Source organism: Mauremys reevesii, linkage group 4 (assembly GCF_016161935.1).
Source record: "Mauremys reevesii isolate NIE-2019 linkage group 4, ASM1616193v1, whole genome shotgun sequence".
NCBI lineage: Eukaryota > Metazoa > Chordata > Testudines > Geoemydidae > Mauremys > Mauremys reevesii.
Window position 1 is genome coordinate 111,157,649 of NC_052626.1, and position 24,657 is coordinate 111,182,305.

General features: G+C 45.2%; 1 protein-coding gene across 5 annotated transcripts in view; it reads right to left on the bottom strand.

The window, feature by feature from the left end:
- Positions 1–24,657, bottom strand: part of CRACR2B (calcium release activated channel regulator 2B) — an 80,280-nt gene that overhangs the window by 29,577 nt on the left and 26,046 nt on the right. For 4 of the 5 annotated variants that reach the window (XM_039538247.1, XM_039538246.1, XM_039538245.1 and 1 more), the window contains exons 1-5: positions 16,202–16,411; positions 15,857–16,093; positions 14,782–14,893; positions 4,698–4,869; positions 340–486 (exon numbers count right to left, since the gene is read on the bottom strand). In XM_039538247.1, the coding sequence (XP_039394181.1) occupies positions 340–486; positions 4,698–4,869; positions 14,782–14,893; positions 15,857–16,060 (635 nt within the window). In that variant the 5' untranslated portion in view covers positions 16,061–16,093; positions 16,202–16,411. Of the gene's footprint in view, positions 1–339; positions 487–4,697; positions 4,870–14,781; positions 14,894–15,856; positions 16,094–16,201; positions 16,412–24,657 lie in introns of those variants that run through there. The other variant, XM_039538244.1, reaches the window with a different exon arrangement.

The window sequence follows — 24,657 nt, forward strand, 5'->3', positions numbered from 1 at the left end:
ATGGGGAACTGAGGGACATGACTTGCCCACGGTCACACAGGAATTCAGCGAGAGAGGTCTCCCAAGTCCTACACTGGTGCCCTAATCATTAGACCATCCTTCCTCTCTGCAAGGAGAAAACCACGTAAATTGGAGCTAGGATTCTGGCTATACGTTAATGTCAAATCTGGAGGGAATGGGCTAAGAGAGTCAATGCAGCATTATATGTAGCACAGAAGTCTTTTCCTCCTTAATCTCAGCCTCCGCCAGTTTCTCCTTGTGTTTGGGGATAAGGCAATGGGTCAGGTTGCATCTAAATGAGTACCAGCTGGTTCCCCGCTGCCATGGAGGCCTTCTTACCTCTTCAGTGCCTGCTCCATGGATTCCTTCTCATAATGCACCTCCCTGATGTACGATGAAACATGGAACAGGAACTCCTCAAAGTTGGCTAAGAGATCTGGCCGTTCTTTCTGGAGACGAGTCCAGAGCTCCTGAACCTCACTCTGACTGGAGCAAAGAGAAGAGAAGGAGAGCCAGGGAGTTTCCATGTTATCACAGGATTGGTATTCATTCCAACTTACACATGTTCAAGAAGAGAAGGGCTGCCCTCCATTGACCTCAGAGGTTGCATTGGATGGGCCCGTAATACTGAAGTGTGGGGGGTGGACCATGACTGGGAATAAAGACTATGAAGTAGTGGGTGGCCAGAATGAGGTAAGTCATCTCAAAACCACCCTATAAAGCTAACTCAGCATTGCCAATGCCAAGCATTGGGAAAGAAAATCATGAATCAGCCTCCCCCTCCCCCAAAAAATCATGAGGTTTAAAATTATTATAAGGCAATGATTTTAGAGCTACTTTACAAATATTAATTATCACACAGCTACTGTGAAATAGATCAGCATTACCCCATTGTTTTACAGGTGGGGAAACTGAGGCACGGGGCAGTCAAGTACCTTGAACAAAGTCCCATGCCATGCTAGTGTCAGATGTAGGAGTCATGCCTTCCAGTCCCTTTATGCTACTTTTAACAAAAACCTGAGATGAAACACCCTCTCTCAAAATGACCCAAGCATTCAAACTCTGGTGTCTCTTTAGAGCAGTGTGGACTAGCAGACAGAGCACTGGATTGGGACTCAGAAGACCTGGTTCTATTCCTGCCTCTGCCACTCTCCTAGGTGACCTTGGGGAAGTCTCTTCACCCCTCTGTACTTCAGTGTCCTTCATCTGTAAAAGGGGAATAATGATGCTGACCTCCTTTGTAAAGTGCTTTGAGATCTACTGATGAAAAGCACAATATAACAGCTAGGATTTATTATCATTTTTCACCACTAGAACCATGCATCTTAACTTACTGTTTCTTTGTGTGTGATGGGAAAAAGATGGAAGAGGTCTCCATAGCCCTGTGGGAATGGGATAACCCCTCCTAAACCCACAGCCCTTCTCAAAATGAAATAGGCATCTTAAAATGGTGTCAAGTAATGATCTCAAGTTGCAGTGGAGGAGGTTTAGGTTGGATATTAGGGAAAAAAAATTCACTAGGAGGTGGTGAAGCACTGGAACGGGTTACCTAGGGAGGTGGTGGAATCTCCTTCCTTAGAGGTTTTTAAGGTCAGGCTTGACAAAGCCCTGGCTGGGATGATTTAGTTGGGGATTGGTCCTGCTTTGAGCAGGGGGTTGGACTAGATGACCTCCTGAGGTCCCTTCCAACCCTGATATTCTATGATTCCATGATTCTATGAAATGCTGCTCACCAATAGAGTGAGAGGTAGGGAGGGGCGGAAATTACTTCTGTGCCCTATTTCTGGAGAAAACATCTTTGGGGCAGGGACTGTCCTTTTGGTCTGCGCTTGTACAGTGCCTAGCACAATGGGGTCCTGGTTTAAGCCTGACACACTAATGCAGTACAAATAATAAAACAGACCAAAAAACGTAGACTAAATCTTAGCACTCTCACTTTAAAATAATAAGACCTAGCTCTTCTGTAGCACTTTTCACCAGTGGACCCAAAAGTACTTCATAAAGCAGATCAGTATCATTCTCCCCATTTTACAGATGGAAAAACTGAGGCATGGGGCGGGAAACAACTTGCCAAAAGTCACCCAGCAAAGCAATGGTAGAGCTGGGAATTGAACCCAGGTCTCATGACAAAAAAACAGGAAATTAAGGGAGCAGTGTTCAAAAATACTCAAGGGATTTAAGAACAGACCCCACTGACAGTCAAACAGGATGTGTGCACCAAACCCACTAAGTGCCTGCAGAACACATTTAATTGAATCATAGAATATCAGGGTTGGAAGAGACCTCAGGAGGTCATCTAGTCCAACCCCCTGCTCAAAACAGGACCAATCCCCAGACAGTTTTTTGCCTCAGATCCCTAAATGATACACCTCAGGGATTGAACTCACAACCCTGGGTTTAGCAGGCTAATGCTCAAATCACTGAGCTATCCCTTCCCCAAAAGCTACTACACCCCCTGCCAAAAAAAGCTTTTATATTTGAGCTGATCAACATTTTTCAAAGGTTTGTCCCCTCAAAAAATGGTCTTTTTTTTCAACCAGTTTTTTTGCATAAATGTTGTCACTGACTTTTTTCATGACCTGAAATCAGATTATCAATATTTTAATTGACCAAAACCCCAGATTTTAGTAAACAAAAAATGTCCATTTTGAACTCTCTGAAACAAAAATATCAACACCTTGTGATTTCCCCTTTTCCCCCACAGTTCTCAACGAGCTCAGCTTTGAATTCATCTTTTTAAAAAGCTAGTTTGACCGACACAAATTCAATCTGAACATTAATTTCACTATATGTTTCTGCTGAACAGACTCCATCTAGTGGACAATACCGTGCAAAATATTCCATTTAACTGGGACAACTCTTTTACTGGGATATTTCTCGGGGGACAGAGGTGAATGGCAATGGATGCTGTTTAACTGGGATGGTAATATCATTATGGTAAAAGTGAGCAGGTGGTGCTATTTCAGATCAGTTTCCCAGTTCTTTTTCTTAGCATGTGAGCAAGTTTTTAGCCTTAAAAGAAATGTTTGTGACGTGGTTAGTTTTGTTATGCAAGGCTCCAAAGAGGAAACTTTGTGAGCAGCAGGAGAGTTTGCTCTCTCCCTTGGTCTCTCACGGGATTCAGTTCTTGAGTCAGAGAGTTGCTCCCTGGGAACTGGTCATTGGTGTTGGCTGAGAGTCTTAAAAGAAAGGATTTCCATGCATGCTGTTTGATTATCTCTTTTCCTGAACTGATAGATGTGCATAAATAAAACAAGTGACACTTTGGGTATACCCAGACTCTGCCTCACTGATTTCCCCTTCACGGAAAATCACCCAGCAAGGCCTTGGAATTCTGCTACTGCCAGGCAGAGGGGCAACACTGATCTCAGAAGAAGGAGCAACAATATTATCAATTCCATGTACTGGGGACACATTTACCCTGTTGCAAGTGATTAAGTGGTGCTTAGACAGATATACAAGTCTAGTCTTAAAGAAGCTGTCAGATTTCAAAAGAAATAAAATAGGAATGAAGCCGGTATCATTTTATTCACTGCAGCATTTTATGGCATTTATTTTTTTTTGGAACATTGCCTGTTTAAAAGTTCTTCTCTGAAGTCAGGCAAGGTTGTCCACAGGGATGCTTGCTGCGTGGTACATCTAAATTCCTTTGGATGGTAACCGAAGACCATGCCACCTTAGCCTAGTGAAGAAGTTATATTTCTTTAGGCAAGGTGGTCAGTTCTGTTGGGGTTTAGGGCAAATGTTTAATTTAAAAACTATTTCTCTGGGCCAAATAAACTTTTGCCTGGGCTGGTGGATCAGTGACCATTTCAAGGAATATCTCAGATGAACCAATGAGGGTAGAGACTGATGATCTACATCACTGGAAAGTTGGACACTCCAGCTTTTGACTGATGTATGGCAGCTTTTTCTACCTATCACGGTTCGTGATGTATCCAATCATGCGAGTCACATTTGAGCTGTGCATGTATGTCCACTGTGCCCTGCTCTTTGGAGCAGCAGCCTGGCCTAGGACCCAGCCCAACCCACTCTTGATCATATTTAAAAGAGAATCCTGAAAAGGAGAAGGAAAAGAAATCCTACCAGCTGAGGAAAGCGTAGCTATTTATTTCAAACAATGATCTGCCCTGGGGTGAATGCTCCATCTGAGGGGATGGCTAATGATGTATGCATAAGATCTGAATTACCAGATTCAAGTCCCAACAGGGTCAATTTACTCCCTCATCTTTTTAGGTGGATCAAGCAAACTCCAGGCAGTGCATTGTGCAGCAATCTACAAGAAAGACCTTAAAGACCAAGATCTTCTGCATGGCTGTTGAAGACTTCATGTTACTTTTGAAAAGCCAAATAACTCATCTCTTTGCCTAAATCCTCCCCATGCCCATGGTTGTGCTGCGTACTGTGCACCAATTTTGCCATCATAGCTGAAACGTGAGTCTATAGCCTGCAAAGTTATTTGGGAAAAGTGCTGCATTAAAGGCCGCTGGTAAATATTCAGGCTAGATATCCCAGACTCCCTGGCATTTCTAATGCAGCACATGACACAAGGTTGGGATACAAAGTGCCAAGGCAACACTTCTGAAAGTATGTTCTTGACGATAACCAGCAGTGCCAGGTCAACTTCTCTCGGTCTGTGCGGAAGCACTGAGGTTTAGCTACTGTAAGATCAGACCAGGACAGGATTTGAGACTTACTCTTCAAAGACCTGGGCTGCTCCAAGCTGCTCCATCATTGAACAAAATCGCTTCTCCTCTTCGTCATCTGTCTGGTCCAAGTCGTCTGACCAGCCTGACTCAAAGGTCTCCTCATGTCTGGAGTGATCTGTGCTCCCAGACCCTTGGTACAGCTCAATCCCTATGAACTTCCCTGCAGGAAGGGGGAGGAGGGAAGAGAGAGCAGAAGGTCACTCTATATTTAGCACTAGGAAAGCTCTTTGAGGGGCAGCCTGAACCAGCTCCATTAGAGATGGCCAAATCAAATGGTGCCTATTAAACACTGCCCTCAGATAGCCTGTTCTTGTATCATTATGAACGGGAGGAAATTGGTCGGTATCCAGTAAGAGCTGAATCACGCCCCCTACTGGAGGTTCAGGAACTCAGGAATTTCAGCTGATGTGCGTTTAGAGTTCAGTTCATTACAGCACAGTTCAGGCATGATAAGACTGGAAGGACAGGTCTGCACTTAAGGCAGTGGACTGGCGCTGGGGGTTCAAGTCCCATCTCTGGCACAAGCTCCTTATGTGATCTCAGGCAAGTCATTGAATCATTCTGCGCCTCAGTTTCCCAGTCTGTAAAATGGAGATAAAAATCCTTCCTTTCTCCTGCCCTGTATCTACCTTGTCTATTTAGATTAAAGTTCTTTGAGGCAGGGCCTGTCTCTCGCTATGTGTTTATACAGTGCCTAGCACAGACTCTCTCTGATCTCACTTGGGACCTCTAGGGGTTCTACTATAATATTAGTAATTCTCCTCTCACCCAGCTCATCTCCCCAAGTACTATGCTGAACAAAACAGGGACAGCTCTCTGAACAAGGCCCCCTCCTCCTCGGGTCTCAGTTCATCCAGAGCACTACACTAGGAAAGTGGCAAATATTGGGAGTTGAGATGGAAAAGAGTGGGGAGGAAATTCTTCCTAAAGGAATACATCAAGCAGCTCTCGCTAGAAAAAAAAATAGATTTTAATGCCAAAAGGGACCATTATGATAATCTAATCTGCCCTCTTGTATAGCATAGGCCGGAAGGCCTCACCCGGTGATTCCTGCATCAAGCCCATCACTTATGTTGGAGTTATAGTGTAACTTCAGTACCTGGAAAGATACAGGAACAAACAATTGAACACTCAATTTATAAGCACCTAGAGGATAATAAAGTTGTAAGGAATAGTCAGCATGGATTTGTCAAGAACAAATCATGCCAAACCAACCTGATTTCCTTCTTTAACAGGGTTACTGGCCTGGTGGAGGGGAGAAGCAGAAGACAGGATATATCTTGATTTTAGTAAGCCTTTTGACTCAGGGCTTGTCTTCACAGATCAAGGCGGATGCAATCAATGCAGCATGTGTCAATTTAGCAGGTCTAGTGAAGGCCCGCTAAATCGACGGCAGAGAGCATTCCGGTCAACCCGGTACTCCACCTCCCCTAGAGGAGTAAGGGAAGTTGACAGGAGAGCATCTCCCGTTGATTCAGCACAGTGAAGACACTGCAGTCAATCGACCTAAGCTACATCGACTCCAGTTATGTTATTCACATAGCTGGAGTAGTGTAACTTAGGTCAATTTACCCCCATAACGAAGACAAGCCCTCAGTCCCACGTGACATTCTCAGAAGCAAACTAGGGAAACGCAGTCTAGATTAAATTAATATAAGGTAGATGCACAAATGGTTGAAAAAAACATACTCAGAGAGTAGTCATCAATGGGTCCCTGTCAAACTGGGATGGCATATTGTAGCAGGGTGGACCCTGCTCTGGCCCTGAAGGGGTTAAAACCAGCCCTGGGAAGGGGCAGTGGCTCAAGAAAACAGCCTTTAGGCTGGGCTGATTGGGGAAGTGGCTGCAGGTGAGGCCACGCCCCAAACTGAGTGATAGCTGGCCCCTATAAAAGGCCAGGGAAGCCACAGAAAGACAGTCTTCCTCTGCCTGAAGAGGAAGAAGGGCCTGGCTGCAGGGGCTATAGGCAAGGTACCTAGGGTGAAGCAAGGCTGGGGAAAGGCTGAGGAACTCCAGCCTAGAAAGCCCCAGGCTGCGGCCTAGCGAAGGGCCAACAGGTACTGGGGGTTGCAGAGGGCAGCCCAGGGGTAGGCCAAGGCAGCAGGTCCAAACCCCTTTGCCTGTGATGAGTAGGCTGATACTGCAGTCTGCCCCAGAGTGTGGGGCTAGACAATGACTGGCAGTAGCCAATACTGAGGCAAGGTGGGGATAGAGGGTGGGGGTTCCCTTAGAGGAGAAACCCTGAGAGAAAGGGGTTACTGCCAGGGGGCAGCACCCCCATGTAAAAGGGCACTGGGTCCAGGGAGGGACATGGGGGGCCTGAAGACAGGCGGATCACCAGCCTGCAGAGGGCGCTCCAGCGCTGGAATGAGCTAATTCCCAGAGTCACCAGCAGGAGGCGCCGCAGGGGTGAGTCCGACCCGTTACACATATCTAGAAGGGTCCTGCAGGGGTCAGTCCTGAGTCCAGTACTAGTCAATATTTTCACTAATGACTTGGATACCAGAGTGGAAAGAATGCTTATAAAATTTGCAGAAGACACCCAAGCTGGGAAGGGTGTAGTAAGATGAGGCTCTTAAACATAAATTCTTGTGTCAGAGGCCCAGTCTGAGGCCTGAAGCCTGAACCAAAGTACTTCCAGGCACTGCTAAGCAAAAGCTGGGCTGTGAGCCAGAGGCAGGCCCCACTCACAGAAGTTGGCAAAAAGAGGGCTGCTAGAAGCAGGTGCATCCACACATAAGTGCTAATATGAGGAACTTGTGCCAAGATGGCATCAGAACACTCCACAGAGATAACAAGGAATAGGCAGGTGCATCTTAAAGACGGGGTCAAAAGGACAGCATGATGGATAGATCTGTTTGAAACAACATGATCAAAGGAAGAGACAGCACACTAATGAGCCAAGGGGTTGTACTTCAATACGTCAGTAGGGATGAGTAATCTGTCCTGTAACTGTATAAAAGTAGGTCCCGGAGTGCACATCCTTGTCTGGCCTACGGGGCAGTGGAAAGTCCCACCACTGACTGAGCCGGTCCATTGCTGGGGGCACAAATTCATAGTATGTCCTGTAGAGTCTACGGGAAACTATTGCTGTGCTTTGTTTGACAATAAACCTGGCTCAGGTTCCTTCATACCTTACTAGAGTCTGTGGTCTTTGCGGGTTCTCTGGGGGTCTGCTGTGTCAGCTATCTGTGCAGAACTGGGGCAGCACACAGAGTGAACACGTATGCAGCCGACTGTTATCATCATCGAACAAGAGCAGAGCACCACACCGGTAGCTACTGACAACAAGGAGTTGCAAGCATTTTGAAGAACAGGATTAGAATTCAAAACAACCTTGAAACCTTGGCAAGACCTTCACAGTTGGTCTGAATTCACCAAGATGAAATTCAGTAAAGATAAATGCAAAGAACTTCACTTAGGAAGGAAAAAAATCAAATGCACAGCTACAAAATGGGGAATAATTGGCCAGGTGTTGCTGAAAAGGATCTTGGGGTTATAATGGATCAAGATTGAATATGGGTCAACAATGTGATGCAGTTGGCTAATATCATTCTGGGGTGTATTAACGCGAGTGTTGTATGTAAAACATGGAAGATGATTATTCCACTCTATTCGGCACTGGTGAGGCCTCAGCTGGAGCACTGTGTCCAGTTCCAGGCACTGTACTTCAGGAAAGATGTGGACAAATTGGAGAACGTCCAGTGGACAACAAAAATGATAAAAAGTTCAGAAAACCTGACTTATGAAAAAAGTCAAAACTGGACATGTTTAGTCTTGCAAAAAGATGGCTGGGGTGGGGGGAACCTAATAACAGTCTTCAAATATGTTAAGTGCTGTTATAAAGAGGACGGTGATCAATTTTTCTTTCATGTCAGCTGAAGGTAGGACAAGAAGCAATGGGCTTAATCTGTAGCAAGGGAGAGTTTGGTTAGACATTAGGAAACACTTCTTGATATAAGGGTAGTTAATGCTCAGGGAATTGGCTTCCAAGGAGATTGTGAATTCCACATGATTGGAAGATTTTAAGAACAGGTTAGACAAACACTGCTCAGGGCTGGTGTAGGTTTACTTGGTCCTGCCTCAGCACAGGGGGATGGACTAGATGACTTCTCTAGGTCCCTTCCAGCCCTGCATTTCCATGATTCTAGCTTTTAAAAAGACATCCAGTCTGGACTTAAAGATAAGCAAGCAGAGGCACAGGGAGGCAGTGTCTAGTTTCCTGGGCCAGGAACTTCTGGGTTCTAATCCCTGCCTTGAAATATATTTATGACTCTGGGGAAACCACCTAACCCAGGGGTGAGCAAACATTTTGGCCTGAGGGCCGCATCGGGTTTCATAAATTGTATGGAGGGCTGGTTAGGGGAGGGGGTCGTGGCCCAACCCCCACCTCCCATCTGCCCCCCCCCCCCAGGACTTCTGCCCCATCCAACCCCCCTGTTTCCTGAAGGCCCCTCTGGGATCCCTGCCCCATCCAACCACCCCTTCTCCCTGTCCCCTGACTGCCCCTGGAACCCCTGCCCCTGACTGCCCCCTGCCGCCCCATCCAACCCCCCTCCTTCCTGACTGCCCTCCTGGGACCCCTGCCCCATTCAACCCCTGTTCCCCACCCTCTGACCGCCCTGACCCCTATCCACACCCCCACCCCCAGACCACCACCCTGTATTCCTCTGCCCTCTATTCAACCCCCCCTGCTTCGTAACCCCTTACTGCACTGCCTGGAGCACCGGTGGCTGGCAGCGCTACAGCCAGGCCGCCTGGCTGGAGCTGGGCCATGCTGCCACCGCACAGCACAGAGACTGGGTCAGGCCTGGCTCTGCAGCTGCACTGCCCCAGGAGCTCACAGCCCCACCACCCAGAGCATTGCGCCAGCGATGGAGCGAGTGAGTTGAGGCTGTGGTGGAGGGGGAACAGCAGGGGAGGGACTGGGGCTAGGTCTGGGGCCAGGCAAGACAGTCCCGTGGGCCAGATGTGGCCCACGGGCCGTAGTTTGCCCACCTCTGACCTAACCCCTCTGTGCCTCAAGTCAATAGCAGAGTAGAATCTTAACTCAATCCTTCCTGGCTCCAAGCTGCATGCTCAGACCATATGTCTACTGCATCCTTTCCATTACCTACGGACAGCATTTTGGTATGTCATTTGTATGAGACACACTACAGTCAAGCACAGTGTTTTGTTTTATTTTGAATGAGATCCTGTCATTCCTCTCAGCCTGCCCCTAATAGCCTTGATCAGTGCTCTCTGTGCCAATTCATAGAACTATGAAAACTTCAGTCTCAATTCTCTTATCAGTGGAAGGCCATAAACATGTCTGGGCAGTTGCCATTCTCTGACATGTGGAACATGTTCAGGAAATAGGTGGGTTGCACTGTAATAAAAGTGTATCCTTCTGTAGTAGCAGCAGTTTAACTCTCTGCACTTGAAGTGACTGCTGTAACCCTACAGGCTTGATGCCAGCATACAGTGCCAAGTCTGATATGGAAGGCAGGCCTGCTGGTATTCCTGCCTGATCAGATTAACCCATAAACCTAGGAGCAATGCCAGAGAGCAGCGTACCTAGCACTGCTTATCTCCATTATTGTTACCTGGCCAACCATGTGCCACAAGCCAGTTACTCATATAAAGAGTCCCTGATCCATAGAGCTTAAAAGCAAAAGACGCAGAACACAGGAAGTACCAGGACACACAGAAGCTGGGTCAGGTTAGACATTTGTAAATATACTTGTGTGTTTCTGCAGTTTTTTATAAACCAAAACACTCTATACCCGAGGCTCTTCCTGCTGTCCAGGCCTATTCCTTGAGGTGTCTCTTAAAATTCCTCTTAAAGACACAGGGCCTGATTGGCCACCAAGCCACTCCAGTTTTACACCGGTTTCAATGGGCCAGACTAGAGTAAAGCTGGAGTAACAGACCAATAAATCAGGCTCACTGTCTGTTGTGTTAATTTTGATGGAGTAAGTGGGCTCATAGAATCAACATGACCTTGTCTTGAGAGAAAGGTCTCCTTTAGATTAAGGAGATGGTAACACACACACTTGAGCCAAGATTTTCACAAGTGGTTATCATTTCTGAGCGCTCCATTTTTGGATACCCAACTTGAGACAAGGGAAAGCACTGAGTATCCGCCCTCTTAAAACCAGGATCTTTAGAGCATCTCATAAGAATATAAGAATGGCCACATTGGGTCAGACCAGTGGTTCATCTGTCCTGTATCCAGTCTTCCAACAGTGGGTGGTGTCAATTGCTTCAGAGGTAATGAACAGAACAGGGCAATTAGCGAGTGATCTATCCCCTGTAGTCCAGTCCCAGCTTCTGGCAATCAAAGGCTTAGGGACACCCAGAGCATGGGGCTACATCCCTGACCATTTTGGCGAATAGCCATTGATGGACCAATCCTCAATGAACTTATCTAGTTCTTTTTTGAATCCCATTATAGTTTTGGCCTTCATAACATCCTCTGGCAAGGAGTTCCACAGGTTGACTGTGCTTTGAGTGAAGAAGTACTTCCGTATGTTTGTTTTAAACCTGCTGCCTATTAATTTAATTGGGTGATTGGTTCTTGTATTATGTGAAGGAGTAAATAACACTTCTGTATTCACTTTCTCCGCACCATTCATGATTTTATAGACTTCTATCATATCCCCCTTTAGTCGTCTCTTTTCTAAGCTAAACAGTTCAGTCTTTTTAATCTCTCCTCATACAGTAGCTGTTCCAGATCCCTAATCATTTTTGGTGACTTTCTCTGTATTTTCTCCAATTCTAATATATCTTTTTTGAGATGGGGTGAACAGAACTACATGCAGTATTAAAAGTGTGGTTGTCCCATGGATTTAGATACTAGCATTATGATTTTTTTGGTCTTATTATCTATCCCTATCCTAACGGTTCCGAACATTGTTAGCTTTTTTGGGTGCTGCTGCACATTGAACAGATGTTTTCAGAAAACTATTCACGATGATGCCAAGATCTCTTCCTTCAGTGATAACAGCTAATTTAGATCCCATCATTTTGTATATATAATTGGGATTACGTTTTCCAATGTACATTACTTTGCATTTGCCAACAGAATTTCATCTGCCATTTTGTTGCCCAGTCATCCAGTTTTGTGAGATCCCTTTGTAGCTCTTCACAGTCAGCTTTGGGCTTAACTATCTTGTGTAATTTTGTATCATCTGGAAACATTGTCATCTCACTGTTTATCCCCTTTTCCAGATCATTTATGAATATGTTAAACAGCACAGGTCCCAGTACAGATCCTTGGGGACCCTCCTCTTTACCTCTCCCCAATGTGAAAACTGATCATTTATTCCTACCCTTTGTTGCTTGTTTTTTCAGCAGTTACTGATCCATGACAGGACATTCCCTCTTATCCCAATACTGCTTTCTTTACTTAAAGAGTCTTTTGTGTGGGACTTTGTCAAAGGCTTTCTGAAAGTTCAAGTACACTGTATTAACTGGATCACTATTGTCCACATGCTTGATGGTATCCTCAAAGAATTCTAATAGATTGGTGAGAAATGATTTCCCTTTACAAGAGCTGTGTTGACTCTCCCCCAACATGTGCATCTACATGTCTGATATATCTGTTCTTTCAACAAATATATCTGTTCCTTTAACCAATTTGCCTGGTACTAAAATCAGGCTTACCAGCCTTTACTTGCCAGGATCACTTCTGGAGCCTTTTAAAAAAAAATCCATGTCACATTAGCTATTCTCCAGTCATCTGGTGCAGAAGCTGATTTAAGTAACAGGTTACATACCACAGTTAATAGTTCTGCAGTTTCATATTTGAGTTCCTTCAGAACTCTTGGGGGAATACCATTTGGTCCTGCTGACTTATTACTGTTTAATTTATCAATTTGTTCCAAACCTCATCTACTGACTTCTCAATCTAGGACAGTTCCTCAGATTTGTGACCTAAAAAGAATGGCTCAGATGTGGGAATCTCCCTCACATCCTCTACAGTGAAGACCAACGCAAAGAATTCATTTTGCTTCTCCTTGTCTTCCCCAAGTGCTCTTTTAGCACCTCTGTTGTCCAGTGGCCCGCTAATTATTTGGAAGGCTTCCTCCTTTTGATGTATTAAAAAAAAAGAACATAAGAACATAAGAAAGGCCGTACCGGGTCAGACCAAAGGTCCATCTAGCCCAGTATCTGTCTACCGACAGTGGCCAATGCCAGGTGCCCCTGAGGGAGTGAACCTAACAGGCAATGATCAAGTGATCTCTCTCCTGCCATCCATCTCCATCCTCTGATGAACAGAGGCTAGGGACACCATTCTTACCCATCCTGGCTAATAGCCATTTATGGACTTAGCCACCATGAATTTATCCAGTCCCCTTTTAAACATTGTTATAGTCCTAGCCTTCACAACCTCCTCAGGTAAGGAATTCCACAAGTTGACTGTGCGCTGCGTGAAGAAGAACTTCCTTTTATTTGTTTTAAACCTGCTGCCTATTAATTTCATTTGGTGACCCCTAGTTCTTGTATTATGGGAATAAGTAAATAACTTTTCCTTATCCACTTTCTCAACATCACTCATGATTTTATATACCTCTGTCATGTCCCCCCTTAGTCTCCTCTTTTCCAAACTGAAGAGTCCTAGCCTCTTTAATCTTTCCTCATATGGGACCCTCTCTAAACCCCTAATCATTTTAGTTGCTCTTTTTTTTTTTTGCTGTTAGTCTGTGTCTCTTTTGCTAGTTGCTCTTCAAATTCTTTTCTGGCCTGCCTAATTATACTTGCTTGCTCGAGTTTATGCTCCTTTCGATTTTCCTCACCAGGATTTGACTTTCTGTTTTTAAAGGATGTCTTTTTGACCCTATCTGCCTCTTTTACACTATTGTTTAGCCATAGTAGCATATTTTGATCCTCTTGCTGTTTTTTGTTTTTATTTCTTAGTTATTTTATTTCATACTGTTTTTATTTATTTGTTATTTTTATCTCAGGTTGAAGTATCGCAAATTCCCAGTCACTTTTGGAAAATCTCAGCCCTGATTCATACTTTATCCCTCTGTTCCGAGCCAGAGAGCCATTAAATTGTCCACGTAGCCTAGCTACACAACCTAACACACACAGAGATGCCTCTTATTTAAACAATTAAAGCCAACCGGGAGTGTATATTCTAAGACTTCATGACCAGCTGGAGGAATGGAGTGGAGGTCATGGAGGTCATGATGTTATAAACATTCCTCTCCCGCATCAGTTGTGTCTTGAGCTGCATCGGCAGCTGCTACTGTGGACCTGTTTACAGTACCAGCATTTTCTAAGTGGCTAACAAAGAGTACTGTAACTAACAGGAAAGCAAGGCTTCATTTTCCTTCACTGTATTATCAAACCAACAGCACTTCCATCAGCACACAGGACAGCTGAAGTGCTGCATCATATAAATCCATAAAGGCATAAATCTCTACTAGTGAGGGTAATTAACCATGGGAACAACTTACCAAAAGTGGTGATGGATTCGCCAACACTGGCCATTTTAAAATCAAGATTGGATGTTTGTCTAAAAGATACTCTCTTGGAATTATTGTGGGGAAGTTCTATGGTCTGTGTTATACAGATGGTCAGATCAGATTATCACAATGGTCCCCTCTGGCCTTGAAATCTATGCATGGAGCTGAATTCCAAGGTGCGGATTTTGTCCCCTCATAAAATAATGTTCCTTATGCAGCCGCTTGACCTGGGATTTCCTGCCTGCTGGGAACACCAGAGGGAAGCCCAGGCATGGCATGTGGCCAGCTATCCCCACCAACTGTCTCCTATCAGAGAGGTTCAGAGATGTGGCTGGCAGTTATGAGGAAGTACTGCAGAAGCTGAGAAAAGGAATGTTCTACAGGACTGGAATGACAGGAATGCTTAGGAGGGTTGGGAGACATCTCAGGGTTATGATATACACACACAAGCAAGGTTAATATTAGCATAGGGTGGAAAAGAAACAAGAAGAATTGGGCTAACTAGTTGTAGGCAGTTGGCAGGTGAGTGTTTAGAGCCAATGAGCTCTGCGCCATCTCTCCTATATACGTTTCAACACATACACACTGCATTACCCACATGTACCTGCTGCTCTTACCTAGTCCCATGCTGAACTCGACAGGTGTCAGGTACCCATTATTGTCCTGCTCCAGGCTGTCAAAGACAGCCTCCAGCTGTTCTGGGGTCAGGGGCAGTTCGCTCTGCAGCCTCTGCACAGACAGGGGGAGGGACAAAATAAATACCAAACTCTGGACCCACGTACAGCCCAACTCAAGTCTTTCCAATGACTCCCACTGGGCTTGGATCAGTGCTCTCAGCCCCACCCTACTGGGAGTGAGAGGCTACAACTGTTAAGGCAATGCAGCTGAGCCAGTATGCAGCAGTTTGGAATGCCCATCAGCACAGGGAACTGGATTAATGGGCAGGACTGTGCAGAGGGCATTTTGCTTTCTACAGGTTACTTGGTTCTCAGGAGCATTCTTCCAGGATCAGCCCTTATCCCCAACTTCTTCCAGGACCACCTGTTATGTTTTTAGTTGTCCTCTGTCATCTACTGGGCTTTTCCTGTCATTCTGACTGAGGAGGGCTGGCTGTGGCTCTCTCGGAGCATCAACACTCCAAGATTTTAACTCAAAATAGGCAGCAGAGAGATGACTCTCTCCGGATCACAGTCATAATTCAGTCCTGGAGTTAGTTTTTAAAGGAGACAAACCATCCACAGACATTAGAGGTACAACCAAGGTGAGAAAAAATCAGTGTGTCCTGTTATGGGGGCCGTGGTCGGGAGATGGGACACAATATTTTTGTAAAAGAAATCCCTTTCCCCTCCCCCCGCCCCATGCTCTAGAGTAGGCCAGGGTAGTGGTGATGGTAAAGGGGGCGCATTTTTGGAAAAACTCTGACAACTTTCCTCCTTCTCTACCCCAAAATTAGAAATTTTCATCAAAATGTTATTTTTATATATCAAGCTGCTTCAGTTCTCTCTGTTTTCCAGTGGGCTACTGGTGCAGTCCACCTGAAAGGGGCCATAAGACAACAGAGGTTATACATGGCCTAACCAAGAGCACCCAGCAGTGTGTGGTAAAGCAGTCCCCATGGAGTGCAGCCTTCTGGCTCACCTGCTTCCATAGCTTCCTGCCCGGAAGCAGAGCAGGAGGGATTCTTCTCCTTACCTGCATGTCCAGCTTGGTGATGAAGCCCTTCTCCTCCTTGTCACACAACTGAAAGAGCTCCCTGGCCTTTTCCAGCATCTCCACCTGCACGTCCCCTGCTTCACTCAGGCGGAGGCTGGAGGAGGCACTGGCAGCCACCCCATCCTCTTCCTCTTCCTCTTCCTCCCAGAGGGCATCCAGGAGCTCTCCTCTCCGGTTCTCCATCTTCCCAAAGCTCTCCCGGCCAGGGTCCAACAGCTGTGATGGAGAAAGCCAAAACAGTTACATTAAAATGAACTGCAGTTAACAGGTGCTCCAACCCACCACATGCAGGCTTCAGAGAGAGGCCAACTCACTGCAGGTTACCTAGTAACGCCTCCTTGGTCAGAAGCACATTACTGAGAGCCTCTCACGTCTCTGACTGGGGTCACTGGGGAGGCAGGAGAAGAGGCCTCAGACGGAGAGAGGGCAATACCTCTGATTGCCTCACAAAGAGCTGCGAGCTACAAACAAGGTGCAGGCATTGCTGAACTGATATCAGAGAGCTAATGCTGCTGACTGCGATGGGGCCGGCTCTTGCCGTGACCTCACACAGAGACGTGCACATCTTCGGCTCAGTCTTGCAGCGAAGTCACAATTCTCCATTGGCAACAGTTGGTTGCCAGGAAAGAGTCAGCAGGATGGGAGCACAAACTAAGAGAAGATGGTACAGGAAGGAGCAAAGCCCTTATTTAAACAAACCCAGCAATTTTCAAGAAGGGATGGGATATTGTTTAAATCACTGGGCTAGGACCCAGGAGAGCTGGGTGCAATTCCTGGTTCTGCCATGGGCAAGTCACTTTAGTCTTTGTGCCTTAATTTCCCACATACACAATGGCATAATAATCCTTCCTTACAGGGGCCACTTTTCCTCCTTATCCCCAAGCCTACATGTTCTGAGAACTCAAAAGCTGCCAAATAGAATTTTAATCTAAAATGTTAATTTTGTAGAAAGAAAAACACACACACAAACTTCAGCTGCCATTGAAAGCAATTTCCAATAAGTTATGAGGATCTAAAAATAAAGGCATCAACTTGACTATAGCATTGCTACTGTGATAGCATGTGTGTACACACACACACACACACCACCTTCCAAGTGAGAAGTCCAGAATAGTTCCCTATAGACTATTTTTCCTTGTTACCAGTAACACAATTTAAGCCTTCCTGAACCAAATTGCTTTAGATTTCAACTCTGCATTGCAGGGGAGGAGTGAGTGGGACAAGAGGATGGAGACAGATTTAACAGCACTAACCAAGGAATGTATTTAATTTTCAAGAAATTAAAACCATTGTACAGGTGCAAGAACAATAGCTGAGTGAATTTTTGTTTGCACTCTTGATACGCTGGAAGGACAAAGAATGTCATGTACGTAAGCAAGAAGTAACTGACACTAAACACAAAAGGACTAGGCAGTTATGTACCACACTATTGACTTTTTGTTCGTTATTGCTATTTAGAGAGTTAAAATGTGGCTCTGCTCTGAAAAGTGACTGAGCAAAAAGGTGCCATTTTTACCTAAGAGATCTCTTCCCTGAGAGCATTCAGAATCAGGTCTCCTGATTTTTAGCAGCAACCATGACGGCATATTTATTTACAGTATATTATTCAGAGGTCTCTGTGTGCTGTATAGATCTCCAGACAAGCAGTGGTCCCTGGTAAACAAGGGAAACTACACTGGAAGTTGAGCTGTGTGGAAGCCCATTTGTTTGTATCTGTCATTACAGTTGCATTCATTAACCCCCCAACACCACCCCCGTTTACTATAATAAGCCTTTATACTTATTGTTCTTGTAGTCCTGTAGAGCCAATGCAACATTTGGAGATTGAGTTGGACTCTATTCCAGCTTATGTATCATTATCTTAACTGTTAACTCATTCCTGACTGCAGAATCTTTACAGAAAGAACTCAGCTTGATTTTCACATTCTGGGATGAGACTGCAGGGTTGGCACTCACAAAAACCACCCTTGGACCGTGTAGCTTTATGAATGTCTAAGGAGACAGGTTATGTGGCTATACCTTGATGGGTGATAATTATGGGTGGTAACAGGCTATACTGCAGAAGCTCCCAGGAGAGAAGAGCTCATCCAGATCACTGTTTCATAAGTGGGTGATTTCCTTGGTGTCTCCAATCGCATAGGAAAGTTAAAAGATTTAATAGAGAGTCATCACTACTACCAATGTTCTTCTAAAACAGACTGGAATAGGCTTATCTTCCTCTTAGCCTGAGGGACACAATTTGGTCAATAGCGTGGTGGAGTAACTCAGAGCAGTGTAAAGTAAAAAATGTCATGCCCAGGGTTTCAAGCACCACATAATCTGGGCCTTTGCCAATGACAGGTTGGAGAGTGGTGAGTCTGACAATGCCAACCTTATGCATCTGTTAGCGTAGCTGATTGGAGTCTTGCTGGAGTCCAATCAGGGGTGGCTCCAGGCACCAGCACACCAAGCACGTGCCAGGGGTGGCCTGCCGGTCGCCGTGAGGGCGGCAGTCAGGCGGCTTTCGGTGGCATGCCTGCGGGAGGTCCGCTGGTCCCGCGGCTTCAGCAGCAATTCGGCAGCAGGTACATAGAGCCGCCCCTGAGTCCAATGTCATCTTCAGAATGTCACCATGTAGGGAACAGAGAGCTTGCTCTGCTTGGGGTGTGAGAAGATGGCTTTGCTGTTTGAGAGAACACTGGGTGATTCTGGAGCTGACACAAAGGTAATTCTGTCTTCTTACTGATAAGTGGCAACGCCAGCCAGAGTGGGAGGGTACCATGGCTGGTGATGTGTTGGAGAGGAGGGATTGCAAGACAAGAGGAAGAGCAGCATCAGCATTGTGCAGATGGGAGGTAACAAGGAACAAAACAAATATGTGAAAAAAAGTCCCATTCAATTATGTCATGCAATAGGGGACAGCCAAAAAATGGCAATTTTTTAAAATGCTTATATACCAATGCTAGAAGTCCAAATAATAAGATGGGTGAACTAAAGTGCCTAGTATTAAAGGAGGATATTGATAAAATAGGCATCACAGAAACCTGGTGGAGAGAGAATAATCAATGGGACAGTAATACCAGAGTACAAAATATATCGAAAGGATAGAACAGGTCATGCTGGTGGGGGAGTGGCACTATATGTGAAAGAAAGTATAGAATCAAATGAAGTAAAAATCTTAAATGAACTAAATTGTACCATAGAATCTCTATGGATAGTAATTCCATGCTTGAAAAATAAGAATATAGCAGTAGAGCTAAATTACTGACCACCTGACCAGGATGGTGTTAGTGACTCTGAAATGCTCAGGGAGATTAGAGAGGCTATTAAAATAAAAAAACTCAATAATAATAATGGGGGCTTTCAACTATCCCCACATTGACTGGGTACACATCACCTCAGGAAGGGATGCTGACAAAGTTTCTTGACACCTTAAACGACTGCTTCTTGGAGCAGCTGGTCCTGGAACCCACAAGAGAGGCAATTCTTGATTTAGTCCTAAGTGGAGCACAGGATCAGGTCCAAGTGGTGAATATAGCTGGGCCACTTGGTATCAGTGACCATAATATAATTAAATTTAACATCCTTGTGGCGGGGAAAACTCCACAGCGGCCCAACATTGTAGCATTTAATTTCAGAAAGGGGAACTACACAAAAATGAGGAGGTTAGTGAAACAGAAATTAAAAGGTACAGCACCAAAAGTAAAATCCCCGCAAGCTGTGTGGAAACTTTTTAAAGAAACCATAATAGAGGCTCAGCTTAAATACCGCAATTTAAAAAACATAGTAAGAGAACCAAAAAAGAGCCCAAAGTAAAAGAAGCAGTGAGAGGCAAAAGGCATCCTTTAAAAAGTGAAGATAAATCCTAATGAGGAAAATAGAAAAGAGCATAAACTCTGGCAAATGAAGTGTAAAAATATAATTAGAAAGACCAAAAAAGAATTTGAAGAAGAAGCTAGCCAAAGACTCCAAAAGTAATAGCAAAAAATTTTTTAAATACATCAGAAGCAGAAAGCCTGCTAAACAACCAGTAGGACCACTGGACGATCGAGATGCTAAAAAAGCACTCAGAGATGATAAGGCCATTGCGGAGAAACTAAATGAATCCTTTGCATCAGTCTTCACTGTTGAGGATGTGAGGGAGATTCCCAAACCTAAGCCATTCTTTTTGGGTGACAGATCTGAGGAACAGTCCCAAATTGAGGTGTCATTAGAGGAGATTTTGGAACAAATTGATAAACTAAACAGTAATAAGTCTCCAGGACCTGATGGTATTCACCCAAGAGTTATGAAGGAACTCAAATGTGAAACTGCAGGACTACTAACTGTCATCTGTAACCTATCATTTAAATCAGCTTCTGTACCAAATGACTGGAGGATAGCTAATGACACACCAATTTTTTAAAAGGGCTCCAGAGGTGACCCTGGCAACTACAGGCCAGTAATCCTCACTTCAGTACTCGGCAAATTGGCTGAAACTATCGTAAAAAACAAAATTGTCAGACACATAGATTAACATAATTTGTTGGGAAATAATCAACATGGTTTGTAAAGGGAAATCATGCCTCGCCAATCTACTAGAATTCTTTGAGGGGGTCAACAAGCATGCGGACAAAGGAGATCCAGTGGATATAGTGGATTTAGATTTTCAGAAAGCCTTTAACAAGGTCCCTCACCAAAGACTCTTAAGCAAAATAAGCAGTCCTGGGATAAGAGGGAAGGTTCTCTCATGGATTGGTAACTGGTTAAAAGATAGGAAACAAAGGGTAAGAATAAATGGTCAGAGGTAAATAGTGATGTCCTGCAGGGATCTGTACTGGGCCCAGTCCTATTTAACATGTTCATAAACCCAGGGTTGTGAGTTCAATCCTTAAGGGGGCCATTTAGGGATCTGGGGATTGGTCCTGCTTTGAGCAGGGGGTTGGACTAGATGACCTGCTGAGGTCCCTTCCAACCCTGATATTCTATGAATGTGCAGTGGCAGTCAAAAAAGCAAACAGAATGTTGGGAATCATCAAGAAAGGGATAGATAATAAGACAGAAAATATCATATTGCCTCTATATAAATCCATGATATGCCCACACCTTGAATACTGCGTGCAGATATGATCGCCCCATCTCAAAAAAGATATATTGGAATCGGAAAAGGTTCAGAAAAGGGCAACAAAAATGATTAGGGGTATGGAACAGCTTCCGTATGAGGAGAGATTAATAAGACTGGGACTTTTCAGCTTAGAAAAGAGGCGACTAAGTGGGGATATGATAGAGGTCTAGTAAATAAGGAAGTGTTATTTACTCCTTGTATTATGAGAAGAACAAGGGGCCACCAAATGAAATTAATAGGTTGCAGGTTTAAAACAAACACAAGAAAGTATTTTTTCATGCAACACACCGTCAACCTCTGGAACTCCTTACCAGAGGGTATTGTGAAGGCCAATACTATAACAGGGTTCAAAAGGGAGCTAGATAGATTAATGGAAGATAGGTTCATCAATGGCTATTAGCCAGGATGGGCAGGAATAGTGTCCCTGGCCTCGGTTTGCCAGAAGCTGGGATTGGGTGACAGGGCATGTTCTTATGCTGTTATGACAAAAAAAGCCTGCTCTGTGGTGCGTGTAGGTGGTGGTGGGATCTCTTCCGTCACTGCCAGCACACACAAGGCCTCGTCTTCCTTGTTAGGAGATTAATCATTTCCATTTCAAAACTGGGAGCAGCCCACATGGATAATGAGCCCAAGGCACTTTTCTTTGGTACATAAAAGGTTGAAGAGGCAGGATATTCTTGCCCAATTATGAGACCTATTCATGAGCTGGAATCAACCATCTCCAAGATAAATTGCTACCCTCCACCCCCAGCACTTTATCATTTTATCAAAAGACCCCATTTTATTATAGTTCTGAAGTAATTAGCAGAGCTAAAAGCCTTCTAATTAGAAGACCTGGGACTTGCTTCTGGCAAAGTGAATCCGAAAGGGTTTGAATCACCCAGCTAAAGGGTTAGCTAATTAATTCTGCATTTCAAGAGAGTTCTCTCTTGTGTAGAATGATCCATTGGCTCTGGTCTTCATGTGACCCTGGCTGACTTGAACAGAAATAAAAACATACTAAATAAAAGGGAACATGGTAAGCAAACCACTCAAAACTTTCAGTGACTTTTCTCTACATGACCATTTATTAAGAAGTTCTTCTTCACTTGTGTACAGAGACTGGGGCTCTTTGGGGCAAAAGAACTCAGAGATGATTGGGTTTTAGCCCAGTGGTATCCAAGTTCTGCCCCTCAGTTGGCCAGAACTGTCAGCTTGCTGGGAGCCCAAGAGCGACAGCTAGCTTGCATCAACAGAGCAGGTGCCTTCATCTTTAGTGCCAAGGAGCAGCCTGCAGAGACTACAGGTCCCAGCACCCAGTGCTTCACCTCAAGCCAAGTGGCTTGCCCCAATGAGGCCCATGCCTTCAGGATGCGAACCAACAAACAACATGACATTTTACTATAGTTTAGAACGAGATGCACACACTAGGGGAGGACAGGAGCATCCTCAGGATTACATTGCTCCCATGCCAGCTGGGTAGGAAATTCATTTAGATGATCCTGGGTGAGGACTGTCATCTAAGTCTAAGCTGGTACTGGGGCATCTGGACTGGAGGAGGAGAGACCTTATTGATGCCTGGATGGGACTCTGGTTCTGCTGGTGTAAACCGGACAGATGCGTTCCCTGCTGGATGGTTGTTGGCAATGTGGTGCAGGACAAGCTCCGAGTCAACTAGCTGCACAGCTCTAAAGGAGAGGCCTGTGAGCACAGCACACCTTGTAAACCTGGGCTGAGCAGGACCCAAGCCTTGTGGGTTACAGCAGCTGTTTCCTGCCACAGGCTTTGTTCTGGCCCAGCAGGCAGTAAAGACAGTTACTGGATCCTGTGGGGGCAGCTTCCTTAGCAAGAAGGCCTCATGGAAATGGACCCCAGGCCTTAGCTCAGAACTGAGTGTCACTGCCTAGACACAGCGGAATCAATCGCCAGTCAAGGTGCTACCTACAGGCTTTGCTTTACTGAGACAGGGAGTAAGTGGGGCTTTAATCCCACACCCCCGTGCCTTTTAGTTAATCATTATAAAGAGTCAGCACTAAACAACATGAAACTGGCTTCCAGACGGGCTGAGAGATGCCAGAGAGACAGTGTGGGCTAGAGAGTGGGGAATCATTCTGGGCCTGCCTCTGCCCTGCTGTGTGACCTGGGGCAAATCACTTCACCTCCCTGTGCCTGTCATGTTGCCAACTCTCATGAGTTTATCATGAGTCAGGGGTACCAGAACAGGGGGAGCCAGGGGGGCATGGCCCCCACACTTTTTCCTGGCCATAAGGGTGAGCAACAGGGGGAGGGAGCAGAGAGGAGTAAGCAGGGGGCAGGGCCTTGGGGGGAAGAGACAGCATGGGAGTGTGGCCTTTGGGGAAGGGGCAGTGTGAGGGTGGGGGCTCAGGGAGAAGGGGCAGTGCAAGGGGGGAGCAGTGGACACCCACCCACACACACACTTTTAGGGACCTTCTGCTACTTCTGTCATGAGTCTCATAATAGCTGGTGTTTTATTTAAAGCCCCAGCTCCTGGAGACACGGGCTTAAGAGAGAATCCCAGCTTTCATTTAAAAAAAAAAAAAAGTAGTGGTAAGTTTCTAGCCCTTATGTTTGAAGAGAAAAGGTTGAAGGTGTGAGCTGAGCACTCCCGAAGGCTCACAAACCAGAATGCAAAGAAAAAAAACCCCAAAGCTCTTATTTTTTGGTGGGAAAAAAATCTCATGATTTTTAAACCAGTTTCCTTTTTTGGTGCCCGACTCGTGGTTTCTGACTGCATGGCAGTACTGTGCCTGTATCCCCTCACTGCTTGCATCTGTCTTATCTATTTAGGCTGGAAGTACTTTGGGGCAAGGACTGCCTATCGGTGTGTTTGTACATGGCTACTTCAGGAGTACAAAGAAAACCCTTCCTAATTATTAGGAGTTGACATCCAAAAGTGTCAGTCTTCGTCACTATTCTCTTTTGATTTGAATAATGCTGGGGGGTGGGGTCTTGTGTCAGTAGGAGGCTTGAAAACAGATGTAAGCGACGTGATTAAAATGCTGGTGGCTACTAGCACCTCATCTACGTTAATGCTACCACAGGGTGGATGTGACCTGTGAGCTCTGCTCTGTGTACATGTGCTGTCTCTTTCACAGGCTGTAGGGAATTACACTGTGGAATTCTTCATGTCCAATCAAGGCAGGAGAAGGTGGGAAAGGAAAGCAGGGTGTCTTTATTCACTATAAGTCCTTGCAGGTGTTATTCATCTTCAGAGCCCCCAACGGCCCAGTGAGGTCGGTCACTGGTCAATCACTGTTTCGCAGATAAGGGCTGGCTGAATGACTTGCCCATTGTCAGTGTTCAGAGCTGGGATTAGTATGTGCACGTGTGTATGTTCAGAATTTGTGTTGTTTTCATTCCTAGATATTTGCAGAAAGTTCCTGCCAATCCTAAGGGGTGCCATGAGAGAAAGTGCAGAGCTGCTGGTGGGGAAATGTTATGACTGGGAAATCAAGAGTGGCGTAACTCTGACCTTGCCTCGTCTCTCCCCAAAGGTGATTTTTAAGTTTTGAGTTTAAAACAATCCCGCCATTTGTTGAGAATGAGGAGAGGAGAAAAACCCTTTTCCTATTATAAAGCAATTCTTGTGACTTTAAAAATACCCAACAACAACAAAACCCCAGCTGTAGTGCCAAAGGGGTTTAGGCTAGAAAGCTGACACTCAGCAGGGGGGAGGTATTTGAGGAGAACATGTGAC